This window comes from Bactrocera dorsalis, unplaced genomic scaffold (assembly GCF_023373825.1).
Source record: "Bactrocera dorsalis isolate Fly_Bdor unplaced genomic scaffold, ASM2337382v1 BdCtg051, whole genome shotgun sequence".
Taxonomy (NCBI): Eukaryota; Metazoa; Arthropoda; class Insecta; order Diptera; family Tephritidae; genus Bactrocera; species Bactrocera dorsalis.
The window spans coordinates 34,946-52,127 of record NW_026038102.1 but is presented as its reverse complement, the minus strand read 5'-3'; the positions used below and the strand labels follow the sequence as shown (position 1 = coordinate 52,127).

The following is a 17,182-nucleotide window of genomic DNA, read 5'->3' as shown; positions in this document are numbered from 1 at the left end:
ACGTTTGTTTTGTCGTTTTATAAAAAAGTAATCAAGTTTATATGTACGCTGTCATAAAGGAAGAACTTTTGTGAACAGACTCCAACGATAACATTTCGATATACTTCGCCATATTGAAAAATCGAAGAGGAACGGAACATAACTTCCGTTGCACGATGGCGATACTCGTCCATTTCTTTCCGTGCGGTTCTTTAACATGACTGGTTTGTCGAATAGGGTAAGTGGCGTTTTTCTCATGAAAATGCCGAATAAATGCATTAAAAGTTAATGGAAATGTGAGCAAAATGTACAATACGCCGTAAAATTTTCAAAAACATCAAATTTATGTGGGAAAGTGAACTGTAAAGTGATAAAAAATTAACTAAATTCTTGTGTCCAATTGTACTTGGTGGTACACGTGCCCATTTGGTTTGGTGGATAAGGTCTAAACAGTGAAAATATTGGCTATAGTTGTAATATTTTCGAACATATTAACACGTATTGTATATTTTGTGTATACTTATAATTTTTTTTTATAGTGGAATGTGTGAGGCACCATTTTTGTTTTGATTTATATCATAACCTAGATTTCTATTAGAACACAATTTTGATTGAGATTATGTTTTGTATATTTGCAGGCCGTTGTTATTGATGGTCGTGGCCATCTGGTTGGCCGTTTGGCCTCCGTTGTTGCCAAATACCTTCTTCAAGGAGGTAAAGTGGCAGTTGTACGTTGCGAGGAATTGAACCTCTCTGGCCATTTCTACAGAAATAAAATTAAGTACTTGGCGTATTTGCGCAAACGCTGTAACGTAAATCCTGCTCGTGGTCCATATCACTTCCGTGCTCCATCAAGAATTTTCTTCAAAGCTGTACGAGGTAAGTTTCTATAATATTTTATAATAATAAAAAATTATTTAATGATGACTTAATTTTCTTACCTACATTATTTGAAATACAAATGTAACAAGCTAATAGCAACTGATTATTAGTGCATCAATATAATTATGATTTGTTTTAAGCGGTCATTGATAAATATATTTCTTTACTTTCAGGTACGTAATGAAATTCATCTTATAAATAGCTCTAAAACAGCAGTGATGAACAATATTTCTTACCTACATTATTTGAAGCGGAAAATGTAACAAAATCGTTAACTGACGCACCTTAACTTATATTCGTAATATCTATGTAAACAAATTTATGATTAAGACAAACTACTTTGTTGCAGGCATGATTCCACACAAAACCAAGCGTGGTCAAGCTGCACTTGCCCGTCTCCGCGTTTTCGATGGTATTCCACCACCATACGACAAACGTCGTCGTGTCTGTGTACCAATCGCCATGCGTGTCCTCACTCTGCGTTCTGACCGCAAATACTGCCAAGTTGGACGTTTGTCAAGCGAAGTCGGCTGGCACTACCAAGATGTCGTTAAGAGTCTGGAAAGGAAACGCAAGGCTAAGTTGCGTGTCACTCTGAAGCACAACAGAATCATGAAGAAGTTGACTGTTAAGGCTCGCGAAAACATTGCGAAGGTAGCGGAACCTTTCAACAAAATCATTAAATCTTACGGATACGAAGTTTAAAATACGTACCCCTAAGTTTGTTTAAAATGATTAGAATTCATTTTTTAATAAAAAGAATAACATAAGTAAAATTATATTGTTATTTAACTTCTCAATAATTGCGGTGCAAAGTGTTAGGCACCCCTAAGAATATTGGACTTTGTTAGTATGCTGGGGCTAAGTGAGTCCTTGTGATTTAGGAGAGGGACCAATCGACCTAAAGTCGTGGTGCATTCCTCATTTATCAATCTAATCTAATCTAGGCAGACCATCATCGATGGTTTTATACACATATTTGCTAAGTTATCTTCATTTCTGGACCAAAAGTAGTGTTGGGGGTATATGTTTATAAATTATTATGTTTTTGTGGAACGTCTTGGAAGAAGAAAGCTGCCCTGTAAGCTATTTTAGCTCCGCACTGTTAACCATAAAACAATCGTGAAATTATAAATTGTCTTGAATAACGTAACGAACATCATAAATTTGACTGCGCATTATTCCTACAACAAAAACAAATTCGGCATGTTGTAGCTAACTGCACTTCAAAGCACACGTACTACCTTGAAAATTTTTATTTACTCTATATGCATGTTAATAAATACATATAAAATATGTAAATGAAATTATTAATATTAGTAAGCATATGTATGTTTCCGAGGTATAAACGCATGTTTATTAAAGTCATTCCATTGTTTTTTTTTTATCTGGGGCACATGGCATGTCTGCCTCCGTCAACTGGCATATTCATGCCGGTAGTAAATGTGGCCAAATCACTGGCCAAAAAGCAAATAGCATTGGCCACTTCTTCCACATCTCCAGCCCGTCCAAGAGCATGAGTGATTTTGCAGTGCTCCAAAAATTTCTCATAAGCTTCATCGTTCATGCCAGCACTTTTGTGCAAGTTGGTGACTACGACACCCGGATTAACTGAATTGCATCGCACGCCTTTCGGTGCAAGCTCTAAAGCCACACAACGTGTAAATTGATCAATAGCCGATTTCGATATATTGTAAGCCAATACATTGGGAAATGCACGTAGACCACAAACGCTGGATACATTAACGATATTGCCTTTTGTTTTAATTAACTCAGGTACGGCGAGCATAGTCAGCTGATACACAGAGCGAACGTTTGTGTCCATAATTCTATCGAATTGAGCAAGGCTTGTATTCTCAATTGTGCCATTTTCAATAATTCCGGCATTGTTGACCAATACGTCAAGTTGTCCATAACGTTCCAACACTTCACTTATAATATTTGGCACAGCCGATTCGTCTGTCAGGTTGACCCTTATCAATAATGGAGTCAATGAGTCCTCTCCGACATTTTCACACTTAGATGCTGTTTCTTTAAGATTTTCCACATTTCGTCCAACCAATGCCAGCTTGGCACCAAATTTAGCGAATTTCACTGCAGCAGCAGCTCCAATTCCAGAACTGGCTCCCGTTATTAGCACAACTTTGCCCTTGAAATCCATTCTACTGTTATATACTCGATTGATGAAATTCAAATCAGATAAAAATCAAAAAACTTAAGTATTTAAGTACTATTGGCTGTTATCAGAAACACTGTTGCTCCACGATTTATTCTGTGATTCATGAACACAAAACAAAAAGGGGGTAAGCAGAGATGTTAGCCATTGTAGTTGCCCAATTTCGATTAACTTACATATATTTTCTGTTTGTTGATGATCGACGTTGCAGCTTAATTGGTTTTCACATTGCTCCCACATCATTTTTCCGAAAGTCGTTATTTTTGAATTTTCTAGCAATTTAGCGCGGTGTCATAGCGTGTCTCCCACCATCTACTGGTATATTGTGACCAGTGATGAAACTGGCCAAATCACTTGCTAGAAAACATATTACATTCGCCACTTCAATTGGTTGACCATAGCGTGCTAAAGCGTGTGTATATTTTGCTTTTTTTAGAAATTCCTTGTAACCATTCTCATCCAAATATCGCTTTTGTAAATTAGTATATATAACTCCAGGATTTACACAATTACAACGCACACCGCGCTCGCCAAGCTCCAGCGCTACGCAGCGGGTGAATTGATCTACACCTGCTTTAGATATATTGTAGGCCAGCGTGTTAGGAAATGAACGCATGCCGCATATACTCGATGTATTCACAATGTTACCCTTTGTTTTCAATAATTCCGGCACCAACAGTAATGATAAATAAAACTGGGAACGTAAATTGGTGTGTATCATGCGATCAAACTGCTCCAGACATGTGGTTTCAATGGTGCCATCCTCCATAATACCGGCATTATTTGCTAACACATCCAGTTTTTTATATTTTTTAATTGTTGACTTAGCAATGCATTCCAAATCTTCCGACTTGCTAACGTCCCCGACTATCTGAAATGGTTCTCCTTGATCTTTTGACTTGGCACATTTTATGCAATTCTCAGCTGTCTTTTTAAGTCCCTCAGCGCTCAGATCAACAATGGCTAGCTTAGCGCCAAGCTCCGAAAAACGAACTGCAGTAGCAGCGCCAATTCCTGACGCAGCGCCAGTTAGCAGCACAACCTTGTTGGTGAAGTTCATATATGTACATATATATTTCAAATTTGCATTTAAAAAATTTTGCTTTTACAATTTTTTTGAACTTTTTAATTTTGAATTAATAATATAATATTAAAAAATATTTAAAGCCAAATATATTTGTATGTATGTCACTTTCTAAAATCAGACAGGAAGTGAAACTGGCTGACCTTGGTACATCATGTAATTCTCAGTAGAGATGGTTCTATCTTGATTACAAGTAAAATATTTGTTACTCATAGGGTCATAAAATAATGTTTTTTTTTTATTTTAACCACTCTAAATAGTATCCAGTTAAATTTTATATGTTTTCTTATTTATTATATCCTACAATCGATGTTTGTAACACCCAGAAGGAAACATCGAAAACCCTGAAAAACCAAGGGCCCTGGGGCAAATTACAAATGGGGCGCCACTGCTATGTATACTGATTAGGTTTTAGCAAATAAAAGTATAAAATATACAAATATTTTAAAAATTCTAAGCTACTTAAGCTTTGATTTTTGTGCACTGCAGGGCAATTAATACTTGGTTAAGGTTTAGCTAATAAAACGAAATAGAGAAGATTGAAGGGCTTATTATATAAAGGTCGGGCCTACCAACTGACTAAATAACAATTATATTTACAATTTTTTCTAGCTTCAGTTTTCGCTAAAGTAGCAATGACTTCGTTTAAATCCAGACTTGATTTTTTTTATTTGCTATTAATTATAAAAGTCGGAGTCGAGTATAGCTGGTTTCTTAAAATTTTATTATTTTCCATTTGCTAAATGACCTTTCTGCTGCTGCTGCAGAAGTGACGAAAATTGTAAAGAATAATAACATTGCTCTAAAAACTTCCGTTATATATTTTGTTCAATATTTCCTTACATAATTGGTGAACAGTCCATGCTTGAGTTAGTTGAAGTAAAACTAGGTGGTAAATAAATCGATTTGGAAATCCGTAATCAGCTGCTAATTCATCAAAATGTTGTTTAACTTTTCTTTACCTTTTTTCTTGAAAATGGGTATCAATGCCATATTTTCTTCCAGTTTCACTAGCTTTGCACTTGAATAATTCAAAATCATTTCTATAAATTTGCAACTTTGAACTTCTTTTGTACTATTTCTGATAATATTTTGATAAGTAATATCAAAATAACGAAGTTTCATTGCAGACCTGAATTAAAGTACATATGTGTATATGTATGTATGTACAATATATACTTACTGCAGGTTACTTGTGCTTTTTACGATATTTCGAGTTATACAGGGTGATTTTTTTAAGAGCTTGATAACTTTTTTTTAAAAAAAAACGCATAAAATTTGCAAAATCTCATCGGTTCTTTATTTGAAACGTTAGATTGGTTCATGACATTTACTTTTTGAAGATAATTTTATTTAAATGTTGACCGCGGCTGCGTCTTAGGTGGTCCATTCCGAAAGTCCAATTTTGGGCAACTTTTTCGAGCATTTCGGCCGGAATAGCCCGAATTTCTTCGGAAATGTTGTCTTCCAAAGCTGGAATAGTTGCTGGCTTATTTCTGTAGACTTTAGACTTGACGTAGCCCCACAAAAAAATAGTCTAAAGGCGTTAAATCGCATGATCTTGGTGGCCAACTTACGGGTCCATTTCTTGAGATGAATTGTTGTCCGAAGTTTTCCCTCAAAATGGCCATAGAATCGCGAGCTGTGTGGCATGTAGCGCCATCTTGTTGAAACCACATGTCAACCAAGTTCAGTTCTTCCATTTTTGGCAACAAAAAGTTTGTTAGCATCGAACGATAGCGATCGCCATTCACCGTAACGTTGCGTCCAACAGCATCTTTGAAAAAATACGGTCCAATGATTCCACCAGCGTACAAACCACACCAAACAGTGCATTTTTCGGGATGCATGGGCAGTTCTTGAACGGCTTCTGGTTGCTCTTCACCCCAAATGCGGCAATTTTGCTTATTTACGTAGCCATTCAACCAGAAATGAGCCTCATCGCTGAACAAAATTTGTCGATAAAACACATTTCGAACCGAACACTGATTTTGGTAATAAAATTCAATGATTTGCAAGCGTTGCTCGTTAGTAAGTCTATTCATGATGAAATGTCAAAGTATACTGAGCATCTTTCTCTTTGACACCATGTCTGAAATCCCACGTGATCTGTCAAATACTAATGCATGAAAATCCTAACCTCAAAAAAATCACCCGTTACAATGAACCGTAGCCGAAATATTTAGATTTAACATGACTTATTGACTTAACGGACATCAATATGAGTAGTAGAATCAAATAAAATTTAACCATCACACTACTCCTGATGCCGCATTAATTTTTTATCTGTTCTTAACTCGAATTCACAATAAAACGCACATCGGCGAATAATAAAGCGCACATATCACTATCCGTCAAATTAACCACACTACCAACCTACAGAAAGAATTTAGGACAATTCCCTGGGCATAAGTTTTGAATTTCTCTCAACTGATTTGTCATGACTAAGGTGGAGTTGATTTCTGGTAAGGATTCGAGGACACCCTGAGCTTGAGGGCCACTAGGAGCACTGCTCCGCCTAGCCCTTAGATAGCTACGCCACTGGCCACGAGCTGAGCCGATATCGATACTTTCGCCTGTCCATCTGTTTGTATGAAAACATCGTTAATATGAAAACATTTTCACTTTTACGTGTATATATGTATATATGTATGTACATATATGAATATATGTATGTATGTTTGTAGGTATGTATTTTTATTAATACACATTTATGAAAGTTATTGATAATTTTGTTGCAGCAGTTTCAATTACTGCCAATTAACGCACCAAAGAATCTGTGAAGACATAACTGAATCCCACAATCGCTGTAGGTTAAATGCAAACATCGATGTATGGAACGGGTGAACTTATCAAATATGTAAGCAATTTTATTTAAAACAATAATGTATCACTAACATTTATTATTACTTTTTATGAAGTATAACGATATCTATTTCTAACAAATGTAATTGTCTTTATTTATGAAACTACTTACATATACATATACATAAATAAAACTCTAATTAGTAATGCAAGAACATACAACACATTTATAGTATTTGATAGTACATGATGCCAAATGTAATTTACTTAATACCTATGGATATATGTAATTTGTATATAAAATATGTATGACCAACTTATCGGGGACACATTGCATGGCGCCCACCGTCTACTGGCAAACTGGCACCGGTAATGAAACTCGCCATATCGCTGGCCAGAAATGCGATCACGCCTGCCACGTTCTCCTCCAAACCCTCTCGTCCGTCTTCACTTATCGTGCCAGAATGTTCTAACCACTTTTGGTACGCCTCATCATCTATATCGTCACTTTTTTGAATTTCCGTAACATCGACGACAGGATTAACTGAATTACAGCGAACACCTTTTTCTTTCAATTCAAGCGCTACGCAACGAGTAAATTGGTCTAATGCAGCTTTAGAAAGATTATATACGAGTACACCGGGAAATGAACGTAAGCCGTTAACGCTTGATAAGTTTACAATGCAGCCTCTTGTCTCGATTAAATACGGCACAGCCAACGATGTTAGTTGAAATACGGCGCGCAAATTTACATCCATAACGCGATCATATTGAGCCATTGTAGTTGTTTCAATGTTACCAATCTCAATAACGGACGCGCTGTTAACGAGCACATCGATATGTCCGTAAGTGGCTATGGTTTTATCAACAATATGGCGTACCTCCTCCTCATTAATCATGTCTGCATGCACAATCAATGGCGAGTGATCATATGCATCAATGACCTTGTCGGCAACAGCACGCAAGCTCTCCTTATTGCGACCGGCAACAGTCAGTAGGCCACCCCACTTGGCAAACTCCATGACGACTGCGGCGCCAATGCCAGAGCAAGCGCCAGTGATAATTATAACTTTGTTTTTAAAATCTAAAGGAGATGGTGGTGGTGGAATAACCACGGGCTCCTCTATATCAATTGAATGATTGAATCCAATTGGGAACATTATGCAGAATAAGAATAAAATCTGTCTAACTTTGTACAAACGGATATGTGTAGTTAAGTAAATGGCTAAAGAAACAACCGATACACAAGAATGACCAACGAAAACTGTGCGTTGTGGACTGAACAGCTCTAAGAGACGTGATCACGTTAGGTCTATCAAATCAGTTGTCTATTAATATTGTTTATTCGCTTTGCTATACAAGCAGATAACATTCAAAAGGCGAATCGATCGTATACATACATATATGTAAGTACACTTGTACATAGTCACTCATACAACTTGGATAAATGTATGTATGTACACATATTTATGTAAGTATATGTATATTTGCACAGAGCTCCTCTTTATCTCCCGCTCTCACACCCACTGGACTTTTCTCTTGGCCATCAGTGGTTGACAAACTTTTTATGCAATGTCAGAGTGAACTATTATACATATGTATGTATGTATGTATATCTTTGTTAATTAACTGTTAGTTAGGTAGTTACAATTCCAATGAACTCTTTTTTAGATGATGGAATTTTTGACATTGTGGTACATGATCATTTTGTTATTGAAATACTGTATTGATTAGTGCATATCATACATATAAACATATTATTCAAGTGTAGCAAGATTGGGAACTACTGAAAAACAAATAAATGTAGGTATAGATCGTTTGTTGGAGCAACTTTTCACACTCTCGCCTGCCATTGTTTTTGGCTATTTTTACGTTCAATGATATTTTGATAAACTTGTTTTGTTTGACAATTTGGCAAGCAGATTTTCCACAAGCGACACTAATGGATTAAAAAAATAAAATAAAATAATATGCTCTACTGTGCTCGCATCTATTTAAATTGTTGGTTGTCCATCAAAGGGGTGTGTATATAACGAATGTACATACTTACACATGTACGTACATATAAAAATTTTAAATTAAATTTTTTGAAACGAAAGTGAAAATACAAATCGAGAAAATTAATTTCTCATACTAACATAGAACATTATAAACATTTGCTCTACTGAATATACGAGTACGTATTTAGGAACGTGCCTTTGTTTTTTGTTTTGACAGATAGAAACTCAATAGTCTTTATATTCTTCACTGTTGCTTCAACTAACATAGTATAAGCCGATAAGTAAATTATTTATGCACATGTATGTATACTTTTTATTTGCGGTTTCAAGGAAAGTACAAAACTTTTTTAACAAGAACATACAATTTAGATATAAAAAAATATAAAATAAATGCAATTTTCTGCATACATTACTTAATTATCTTGGGCACATAGCATGTCGACCACCATCTACGGCCAAGCTTACACCAGTCGTGAAAGTGGCCAAATCACTAGCCAAAAAAGTGATTGCATTTGCCACTTCATCTGCTGTGCCAGGCCGACCCAGAGCATGTGTTGTTTGCGAATGTTCTAAGAACTTTTCGTATGTTTCTTCATCCATACCGCCGCGCTTGTGTAAATTAGTAACGGTGACACCAGGATTAACACAATTCACACGCACACCCTTGGCGGCCAATTCCAAAGCAACACACCTTGTAAATTGATCTACTCCCATCTTCGAAATATTGTAAGCTAGCACACCCGGAAATGAACGTATTCCATTTACGCTGGAAACATTTACAATATTGCCTTTGCTTTTAATCAGTTCAGGTACGGCCAACATTGTTAGGTGGTATATAGCTCGTAAATTTGTGTTCATCACACGGTCATATTGCTCTAGGTTAGTGTTTTCAATACTACCTGTCTCAATTATACCTGCATTGTTAACTAATACATTCAATTTTTTGTATTTTTGTAACGTCTCATGCCAAACCCTTTCTGTATCAGCTTCTTTGGAAATGTCGCCCAAAACTAAAATTGGTTCCTTACCAACGCAGGAACATTGGCTTGCTACAGCTTTCAAATTCTCGGCATTGCGTCCATTTAGAGCGAGTAAGGCACCTAATTTTGCAAATTTTATTGCTGTAGCTGCTCCTATCCCAGAACTTGCTCCAGTGATAAGCACAACTTTTCCCGCAAAGTTCATGGTTTAATGTTGATAACAAAATCTGAACTGATCATTATGTAAATTACCGGGAGATAAGTGTTATTTTTGTTTATTTCTGTACATTATTATTGCATCTCTTTTTCGACATTCTTGTTTTGGTTTCATCAGCTGTAAAGCTAGAACTACATAATACGCGTAATCGTATGAAAAAGCGTAACGTAGCATGTTGCACACAAAATTACTAATTTCAACTTGATTTTCAATAATGTGCCTTCGGTATGTTTGTAGTGAAATTAACTAGTATAAATTTTTCAGTTCTTAACCTTGGTATGCTTACAAGTTTGTCGGGTGTGGCATCTATAAAATAAATAATAAGCAAAATCACAATTTCTTTTATATTATTGATCTCCAGTGAGGTCAATACCAATATACAACACGCATACTATATATTGTTTTAATCTGATGTTTTTGTAGAAACAAATATTAAAATATATCAACTCCGAGAGATGTGGAATACGATGTTTTGGAAAATGAGATAAAAATAAAGTTTTATACAGGAAAATGCTATTATAATAAAATTATATGAGAATTACAAGATATACACTATAATTACATTAATTCCTGACCCTGTCCATTGAAGAACGAACGTAAAATGAATTTGTATGTCGTATATGGCGAAAAAATTTCATACCCATCAAAAACAAATTAATGTCTAAGTGCTCTGCGAATGGCAGGCGCCTTGTCGCGGTGCAGAAGCTTAAGCCGAAAAGTGATGCTGTATGGCGCTGTACTTCGATGGGACCTACATATGTCAGTAGCGCATAGCACAGGGCAATAACACACCTGCTGGCGCACTTCCCGGAGATGGTTCGGGTTGATCAGATTCTACCAATGGTCGCACATAAGCCAGTTTTCTCAGATTGAACGGCTGCAAGAAATTTATTCATTGCAGACTCAATTAAGTGGGAATTGGCCTCTTTCTTGAGCTATACACGAGGGGCTGACGGCATTTCAGTTTATGAGGTCAAATCGCTTTTAATGAGCCGTTACCATAACAACAAAAATTTAAAGGTATGTAAGTATGGAGCTTTACGCATAAGACGTGTATTCACTCATGTGTCAAGCGTACGGCTTATACCAGTAGGAAGGTTGTTTTGATTTGTGTACAGAAAATAAACCTGTTGCTTTGAAACCTTTCATTGTTTACAATAATAAAAGTGAGATATAAAAAATGGGCCTGAGAAATCCGGTAAAGCCAAATTTTTAATTTAGCCTTATTACATTACATAAACCATAAACAGAAAAATAAAACAATTCATAAAAAACATCGCATATTCAAGAGAAATGTTTTCAATACATACATACATACAATATTTAATTGCTATAACTTAAAACATAAATTACATATATATTCTGACCACAAACCTCATTACTATTGAAATTTTCGCTAAATTAAATACTTTGAAAATGCATATATAAATGTTAAAATGCAAAATCATTAACTAATTTACATAAAAATTTATGTTCGCACAGTTTAATGAAATTTCATTTCACACCGATTTTGTCAGTTAATTATAGCGGTTTATTTCTGGCACCCCGCCTTTTCTGATATCAGCTGCTCGAAATTCCCTGATCTCCATCGCTGTCAAATAATCAGGGAACGCGTTTGAGAGAAAAAGAGACCCAAAGCTAAAGTTTCCTATCATCTTATCCATGGTACGGACGTCAACAAGTGAAGAAATCTTTTGAGTTGTCTTAAGTGACAAAAGCTCTACAATGCCACCCGCTTTGCTTTTGTCTAAAACCTCATTTAATTAGTATTTAGTATTTAATATTATTATTAAAGCATAAATATGTATATGTCTTTTTATTCATACTTGTAAGGAAGTAAAATGTATAAACACCGTATGTTACATATTTATTGTAATAGACAAAAACTTATGTGTGTGTATAATAGATAGTACCTTTGGAAGAATAGTTCCTTCATTATATTTCAATAAAATAATTGCAAATTTCTTTAAAAATATTGAAATTATCAAAACAAACACAAGCGATTTTGTATTGTGAGGTTTCCTTTAACACATCAAAAATTTGTGAGGTAATTGGGAGTATTTAGGCTTTTGAAATCACGTCGGCTTACGGAAAACCTTACAATAGTGAGGTGGTGATTTTTGTGAAGGCATAGTAATAGGTCTGTAAACCTCACAAATCAGTTGTGAGATTTTCTCAGAATAGAGCTTTTAAACACGAATCTAACCACGACACAAAAGCATACTGAAGTATACAGAAATCAACTGACCAAGTATAACAACAGTTGTATTTGAATTGAATTCTTTAACCAGTATAAAATTTACTAATTGAATAAAAAAATTGTATTTTATTTATTAACTTACATACATACGTACATATGTACATAGAGGGGTTATGCTCTAAAAACTAAAACAAATTCATAAGAAAAAAACAATTACGGCACATTAAGTACATGTGTTCAGATCACCGTGGACACATTGCGTGACGTCCTCCATCTACTGATAAACTAGTGCCGGTCGTAAAGGTGGCCAAGTCACTGGCCAAAAATGCAATTGCATTTGCTACCTCTTCTACATTACCAGGTCGACCAAGAGCGTGTGTAGTTTTGCAATGTTCCAAAAACTTTTGGTATGTTTCTTCATCCATGCCGCCGCGTTTGTGTATATTTGTTACAATTACTCCAGGATTAACACAATTTGCTCGAACACCTTTTGGAGCAAGTTCCAGGGCGATGCAACGAGTGAATTGGTCCAAGCCCATTTTAGAAATATTGTATGCTAGTACACCGGGAAATGAACGTATGCCATTCACACTTGATACATTTACGATATTCCCTTTAGATTTTACCAATTCCGGTACAGCCAACATTGTTAAGTGATACACAGCACGTAAATTGGTGTTCATCACACGATCATATTGTCCGAGGCTAGTATTCTCTATACTACCTATTTCTAAGATGCCAGCATTGTTAACTAACACGTCCAGCTTGTTATATTTCTTTAAAGATTGCTGCCAAAGTCGTTCCGCGTCATCTTCCCTTGATATATCTGCTATGACCAAATGTGGCTCCTTACCAACGGCAGAGCACTGTTCTGCTACGGACTTCAAATTTTCCTCATTACGTCCATTTAGAATTAGTAAAGCTCCCAATTCAGCGAATTTTACTGCAGCAGCTGCCCCAATACCGGAGCTGGCTCCTGTGATTAACACTACTTTACTGTCAAAGTTCATGATCAAATGCCTGTGTTGTTGATATAGACGCTAAGTTCTTAATGAAATACTCGTGAAAAAATTATATAATACTATGTTATTAGTAATTCTTAACGCTGCATCTCCACAGGCAATATACATTGTTAGCAATCTTTTAAATATATTGCCATTAAGATTGGCAATGTAAAAACCTACACCTTGTACAAAACAACCATTTTTTTTATAGGAGGAAGCATCGATAGCCGGAGTGCCGGACTTATATCTGCTAAACATAACCTAATCCCAACTCATATCTCTCCCCCGGACAAAGTAGTACTTCATGGGAGAGGGAAATACCGAACCTTGCGGTACTCCACTCAAAATAGTGTAGCTCTGAGTGCCCTCGTCCGTGTCGAATAACAATCTCTTATTTTCGAACTAGCTCATTATTATGTTTACGAGATACTGGGGTGCGCGTATTTCATATAGAGCTTTGATTATTTTTGCTTGCGGAGTTGAACTCATTCTTCACATCCATGGTACTTACAATATTTTTTGTGCCTTCTCAGCTCATGGAAGCAACTTACCAACGTTTTGTGTTCCAACTGACAAATCGCAATGAGACGAATGGGAAAAATAAGTAGCGAGCAACTGAGTTTTTCATCAAGAATATGTAGGCTAAATTTTAAGGCGAAGGAAATAGAATATCCTACCCCCAAAAGAAGAATCTTCATTAAAATCACTTCCCATTCTTGAAGAAATCAGGAAATAAACCCTATCTTCTAAAAAATTCGTTCAAAAGGGTATATTTTCTACTTTTTTCATTTCATCCATTTCATAAATTTTGGTCATCTTCATTAAATTTCTGAACGGTTCAATACCTCAAACGCATGTCGCCAATTCGCAAATGATTTTGCCAACCCAATTGGCAAGAAATTGATGGTCAATTAATATTGCCTCTGCATATAAATAGTTATGCTTGATGATGTGACTATACAGTGGGACTACATGAGAAGTGTATGCGTGCGTTATGCGTTTGCTTCAATTGATAGTTTATGCAAGCCTTTAAAGCAAACATACATATTTCCTTTTCAATAGGCAGACGAATAGAAAGTAAAGGAATTTAAATAAGGGGGTGGTTTTACCTACATATTTGCCATTTACCATAAGCACGTTACTACGGTAATACAAAATTAGAAATAAACTCACAAATTTCGAAGGCTGTCAAAAGTTCAAATTTGCCAACTGTTGCATTACCAGTTGTTCGAAAGTAAAAGATACTAAAATCTGCGATTGTATATAAGTATTTATTAATGTTTAATTTTTTTTATAATATCATCCACAATTAAATCAACTTTTCTTTTAACTTATTTATGTCTCTCTTAGGTCAACTACAATGTGCAATTCAGTTATAGGCATATTGTATTACTTCCATTATTATTAATACTTAAATACAGTTCATTTCCACTTAAATATTCAATTCACCATCTATTCTTCATGATTTTATAGCGAATAGATTCAACAAAACTGCAAATCCGATAGAAAACTCACACACATATGTATATGTACATAGATATGTATGTACAGTGCATATGTTTAATAAAGCAATCCAAAAGCGTCGACTTAAATTATTACAAAATCTTAACTAGCGTTTCATTTTGCATTGGTTCATACATATTTATGTTAGGTTATATGTAGGTGTGTATTTATGTTTTTAGTTAAGTATCTTAAAAAAATATTTCTTAATTTTTCATTTCACTTGCTGTAATTTCGCGCAAGTCTTTGCATTAAGGAAAATTATATATGTAGAGATGTTTATATTTGTAGGCCAATAGATACAATGTAAATATACATATCTATTACAGTGTTGTGTTATGAAGATTTAAGCCGTTTACGATACGGGCACATTTGAGTTCCACATTCTCGCAAATAAATTAAGTCGACAAAGCCAAAAGTTTATGTAAATGAGACTTTTGACTTTAGTGTGTGCGTGTGTGCTAGTTTCTAAGTACTAAAGTACATCTGCATTTGAGAAGTGTATTTGTTTAGATAATTTTATAAAAGTTTATAATTTTGCTTACGTGTTGTTGTAAACTATTTTGGAAGATATATTCGAGATTAAACTATTTTCATCTTATGTGTGTACGTATGCACGCTGGATGTAATAGCATTTTGTTAAAAAATAGTTAAAATTAATAATTATGAGTTACAAGTGGGAAACATGCAACAAATAATAATAAATTAATTAAATAATAGTAAAGTAAATAAATAATAATAAAATAAATAAATAATAATAAAATAAAGCAAATAATTTTATATTAGAATAACAATAACGAGTACTAGTCGTTAGAAATTTCAACGTTTTACTTTTCAATTTGAAAAGTGAGAACTTGAATTCTTGACGTCTCGTTTCATGCATACACATATAATATGTATTTATACATAAAATAGTGAAAAATTAGAAGAAAAGCATATTAACTAATAACTTTATAAAAATATTCGCTATGTTCGCTGCTATCATACTACTTCCATTTTTCTTAGATAAAATTGAGAGTGAAATATTCGGAACAATGACTTCATAAAGAACATACATATTTACACAGCGTGTTAATACTATTGATTTCAAAGCTTGTGGCATATGGAGCAAAAGAAACTTGAAAATTGCAGCACGCAACTAAACTAACGGTTTTTACTAGTTTACCGTTGTGGGAATACCGTTAAAGTACATACGTATTTTATAGGCGGCGCCTTAGCTAAAGTGCATGTAAGAATAATTTTTAGTATAAAAACAGCAGAATAAAATTCGATTTAATATTTCCAATGTTAGCTATGTATGTATTTTAGGCTCGGCAGTATGATGGAAAACTAAACATTAATAAATTAATACAATTTAATACAAATTAATTCTAAACATTTTGATTTTTTATAAAAAAAAATTAAGATTTAAAGAGATTGTACAGTTAGTTTCCTTCGAAGTGAAATTCATATCAGTATATTCACAGCATAACTATGCAAATTATAAAAGAGAATCTACAATTACAGTACATAACACACAATAAGTTATGATAGTATATTTTTTGTTTGCCTCTTTCCATGCATGTACATATGTTTCGAGGTAATAATATTCGTGTTTAAATGTTTGTTTATGTGTGTTTATTGATTTCCACGAAGTAACTTGCGGATTTGTTAACTCATTTGCCTACATATTTTTACATAAAAAAATTACTTAACAATTATTACTTATATGCGGCAAAGAAGTGCAATACAAATCATTGTGAATGTCAATGGAAAATTATAAAAGAAAATTAAATTATAAAAAATTCTTAAATTAATCACACAACTGTTTGTGAATGACTGCGAACTGAATGAATGCATTTCTTAAGCGCATTTGGCATTTGAGTGTAACACACTCACGTACGTACGTGCGCATACGAACACTGTACTATGCCGCCATTGCTTGCTAATCAGGCAACTAAATAATTATTAATAACGAGTAATTGTAATGCAATGTAATGCTACGCTATTTAGGCTTAGCTCATACATAACAAGTACAAAACACACATACATCAATTGAGAGTATATGCAAATCTGTTAAACATTTGATATACATAGGTCGCTGCATTGCCGACGTTGACCGCTGAAATCACTTAACTTCCCTGACCATTAATTAGTTCATCACATATCTTAACCAGCTCCGCATTTTCTCTGGACTTTTGCTGTAATTGCTCATTGATAGAGGCACGTGAGATTTCCTCCTTTTTGAGTAGTGCTTTCAGTTTTGTCGTCTCGATACTGTGCTCTTTATTAAGCGATTCGAGCTTTTTGTTGGCGCTGCGTGACAAGTAATACAAAAGAGGTTATTATAGACACACTAAAATTGGTTGTTATTCG

The 17,182-nt window shown here is 34.7% G+C and overlaps 7 protein-coding genes across 17 annotated transcripts in view; 1 reads left to right on the top strand and 6 right to left on the bottom strand.

Annotated features, from left to right (window-relative positions):
- Nucleotides 1-66: 66 nt before the first annotated feature.
- Nucleotides 67-1,640, top strand: LOC105226541 (60S ribosomal protein L13a). The gene is made up of 3 exons (XM_011205452.3): nt 67-217; nt 618-858; nt 1,211-1,640. Exons 1-3 carry the CDS (start codon nt 197-199, stop codon nt 1,564-1,566), a joined length of 618 nt encoding a protein of 205 aa, XP_011203754.1. The 5' UTR covers nt 67-196; the 3' UTR covers nt 1,567-1,640.
- Nucleotides 1,641-2,068: 428 nt separating this feature from the next.
- On the bottom strand, nt 2,069-3,152 carry LOC105226539 (3-oxoacyl-[acyl-carrier-protein] reductase FabG). The gene has a single exon (XM_011205449.3). It carries the CDS (start codon nt 3,020-3,022, stop codon nt 2,246-2,248), a length of 777 nt encoding a protein of 258 aa, XP_011203751.1. The 5' UTR covers nt 3,023-3,152; the 3' UTR covers nt 2,069-2,245.
- A 165-nt stretch (nt 3,153-3,317) lies between these two features.
- LOC105226540 (uncharacterized oxidoreductase TM_0325-like) lies at nt 3,318-4,371 on the bottom strand. Its single transcript, XM_011205451.4, has one exon. It carries the CDS (start codon nt 4,095-4,097, stop codon nt 3,318-3,320), a length of 780 nt encoding a protein of 259 aa, XP_011203753.1. The 5' UTR covers nt 4,098-4,371.
- A 2,685-nt stretch (nt 4,372-7,056) lies between these two features.
- On the bottom strand, nt 7,057-8,403 carry LOC105226538 (3-oxoacyl-[acyl-carrier-protein] reductase FabG). The gene has a single exon (XM_011205448.4). It carries the CDS (start codon nt 8,084-8,086, stop codon nt 7,244-7,246), a length of 843 nt encoding a protein of 280 aa, XP_011203750.1. The 5' UTR covers nt 8,087-8,403; the 3' UTR covers nt 7,057-7,243.
- An 805-nt stretch (nt 8,404-9,208) lies between these two features.
- On the bottom strand, nt 9,209-10,191 carry LOC105226537 (3-oxoacyl-[acyl-carrier-protein] reductase FabG). Its single transcript, XM_011205447.4, has one exon. It carries the CDS (start codon nt 10,109-10,111, stop codon nt 9,344-9,346), a length of 768 nt encoding a protein of 255 aa, XP_011203749.2. The 5' UTR covers nt 10,112-10,191; the 3' UTR covers nt 9,209-9,343.
- Nucleotides 10,192-12,421: 2,230 nt separating this feature from the next.
- LOC105226599 (3-oxoacyl-[acyl-carrier-protein] reductase FabG) lies at nt 12,422-13,387 on the bottom strand. Its single transcript, XM_049461523.1, has one exon. The coding sequence runs from the start codon at nt 13,331-13,333 to the stop codon at nt 12,566-12,568; it is 768 nt and encodes a 255-aa protein (XP_049317480.1). The 5' UTR covers nt 13,334-13,387; the 3' UTR covers nt 12,422-12,565.
- A 1,192-nt stretch (nt 13,388-14,579) lies between these two features.
- The window catches only part of LOC105226535 (transforming acidic coiled-coil-containing protein 1), a 32,913-nt gene continuing 30,310 nt past the window's right edge, over nt 14,580-17,182 (bottom strand). For all 11 annotated transcript variants that reach the window (XM_011205442.4, XM_011205443.3, XM_011205444.4 and 8 more), the window contains one exon: nt 14,580-17,122. In XM_011205442.4, coding sequence (XP_011203744.2) covers nt 16,939-17,122 — 184 coding nt within the window. In that variant the 3' untranslated portion in view covers nt 14,580-16,938. The remainder of the gene's footprint in view (nt 17,123-17,182) is intronic.

Coding starts and splice junctions, on each gene's coding strand:
- LOC105226541 (XM_011205452.3), top strand. CDS start 197: ATGACTGGTTTGTCGAATAGG. Junction 218..617: donor TGACTGGTTTGTCGAATAGG/GTAAGTGGCGTT, acceptor GTATATTTGCAG/GCCGTTGTTATTGATGGTCG. Junction 859..1,210: donor TTTCTTCAAAGCTGTACGAG/GTAAGTTTCTAT, acceptor ACTTTGTTGCAG/GCATGATTCCACACAAAACC.
- LOC105226539 (XM_011205449.3), bottom strand. CDS start 3,022: ATGGATTTCAAGGGCAAAGTTGTGCTAATAACGGGAGCCAGTTCTGGA.
- LOC105226537 (XM_011205447.4), bottom strand. CDS start 10,111: ATGAACTTTGCGGGAAAAGTTGTGCTTATCACTGGAGCAAGTTCTGGG.
- LOC105226599 (XM_049461523.1), bottom strand. CDS start 13,333: ATGAACTTTGACAGTAAAGTAGTGTTAATCACAGGAGCCAGCTCCGGT.
- LOC105226540 (XM_011205451.4), bottom strand. CDS start 4,097: ATGAACTTCACCAACAAGGTTGTGCTGCTAACTGGCGCTGCGTCAGGA.
- LOC105226538 (XM_011205448.4), bottom strand. CDS start 8,086: ATGTTCCCAATTGGATTCAATCATTCAATTGATATAGAGGAGCCCGTG.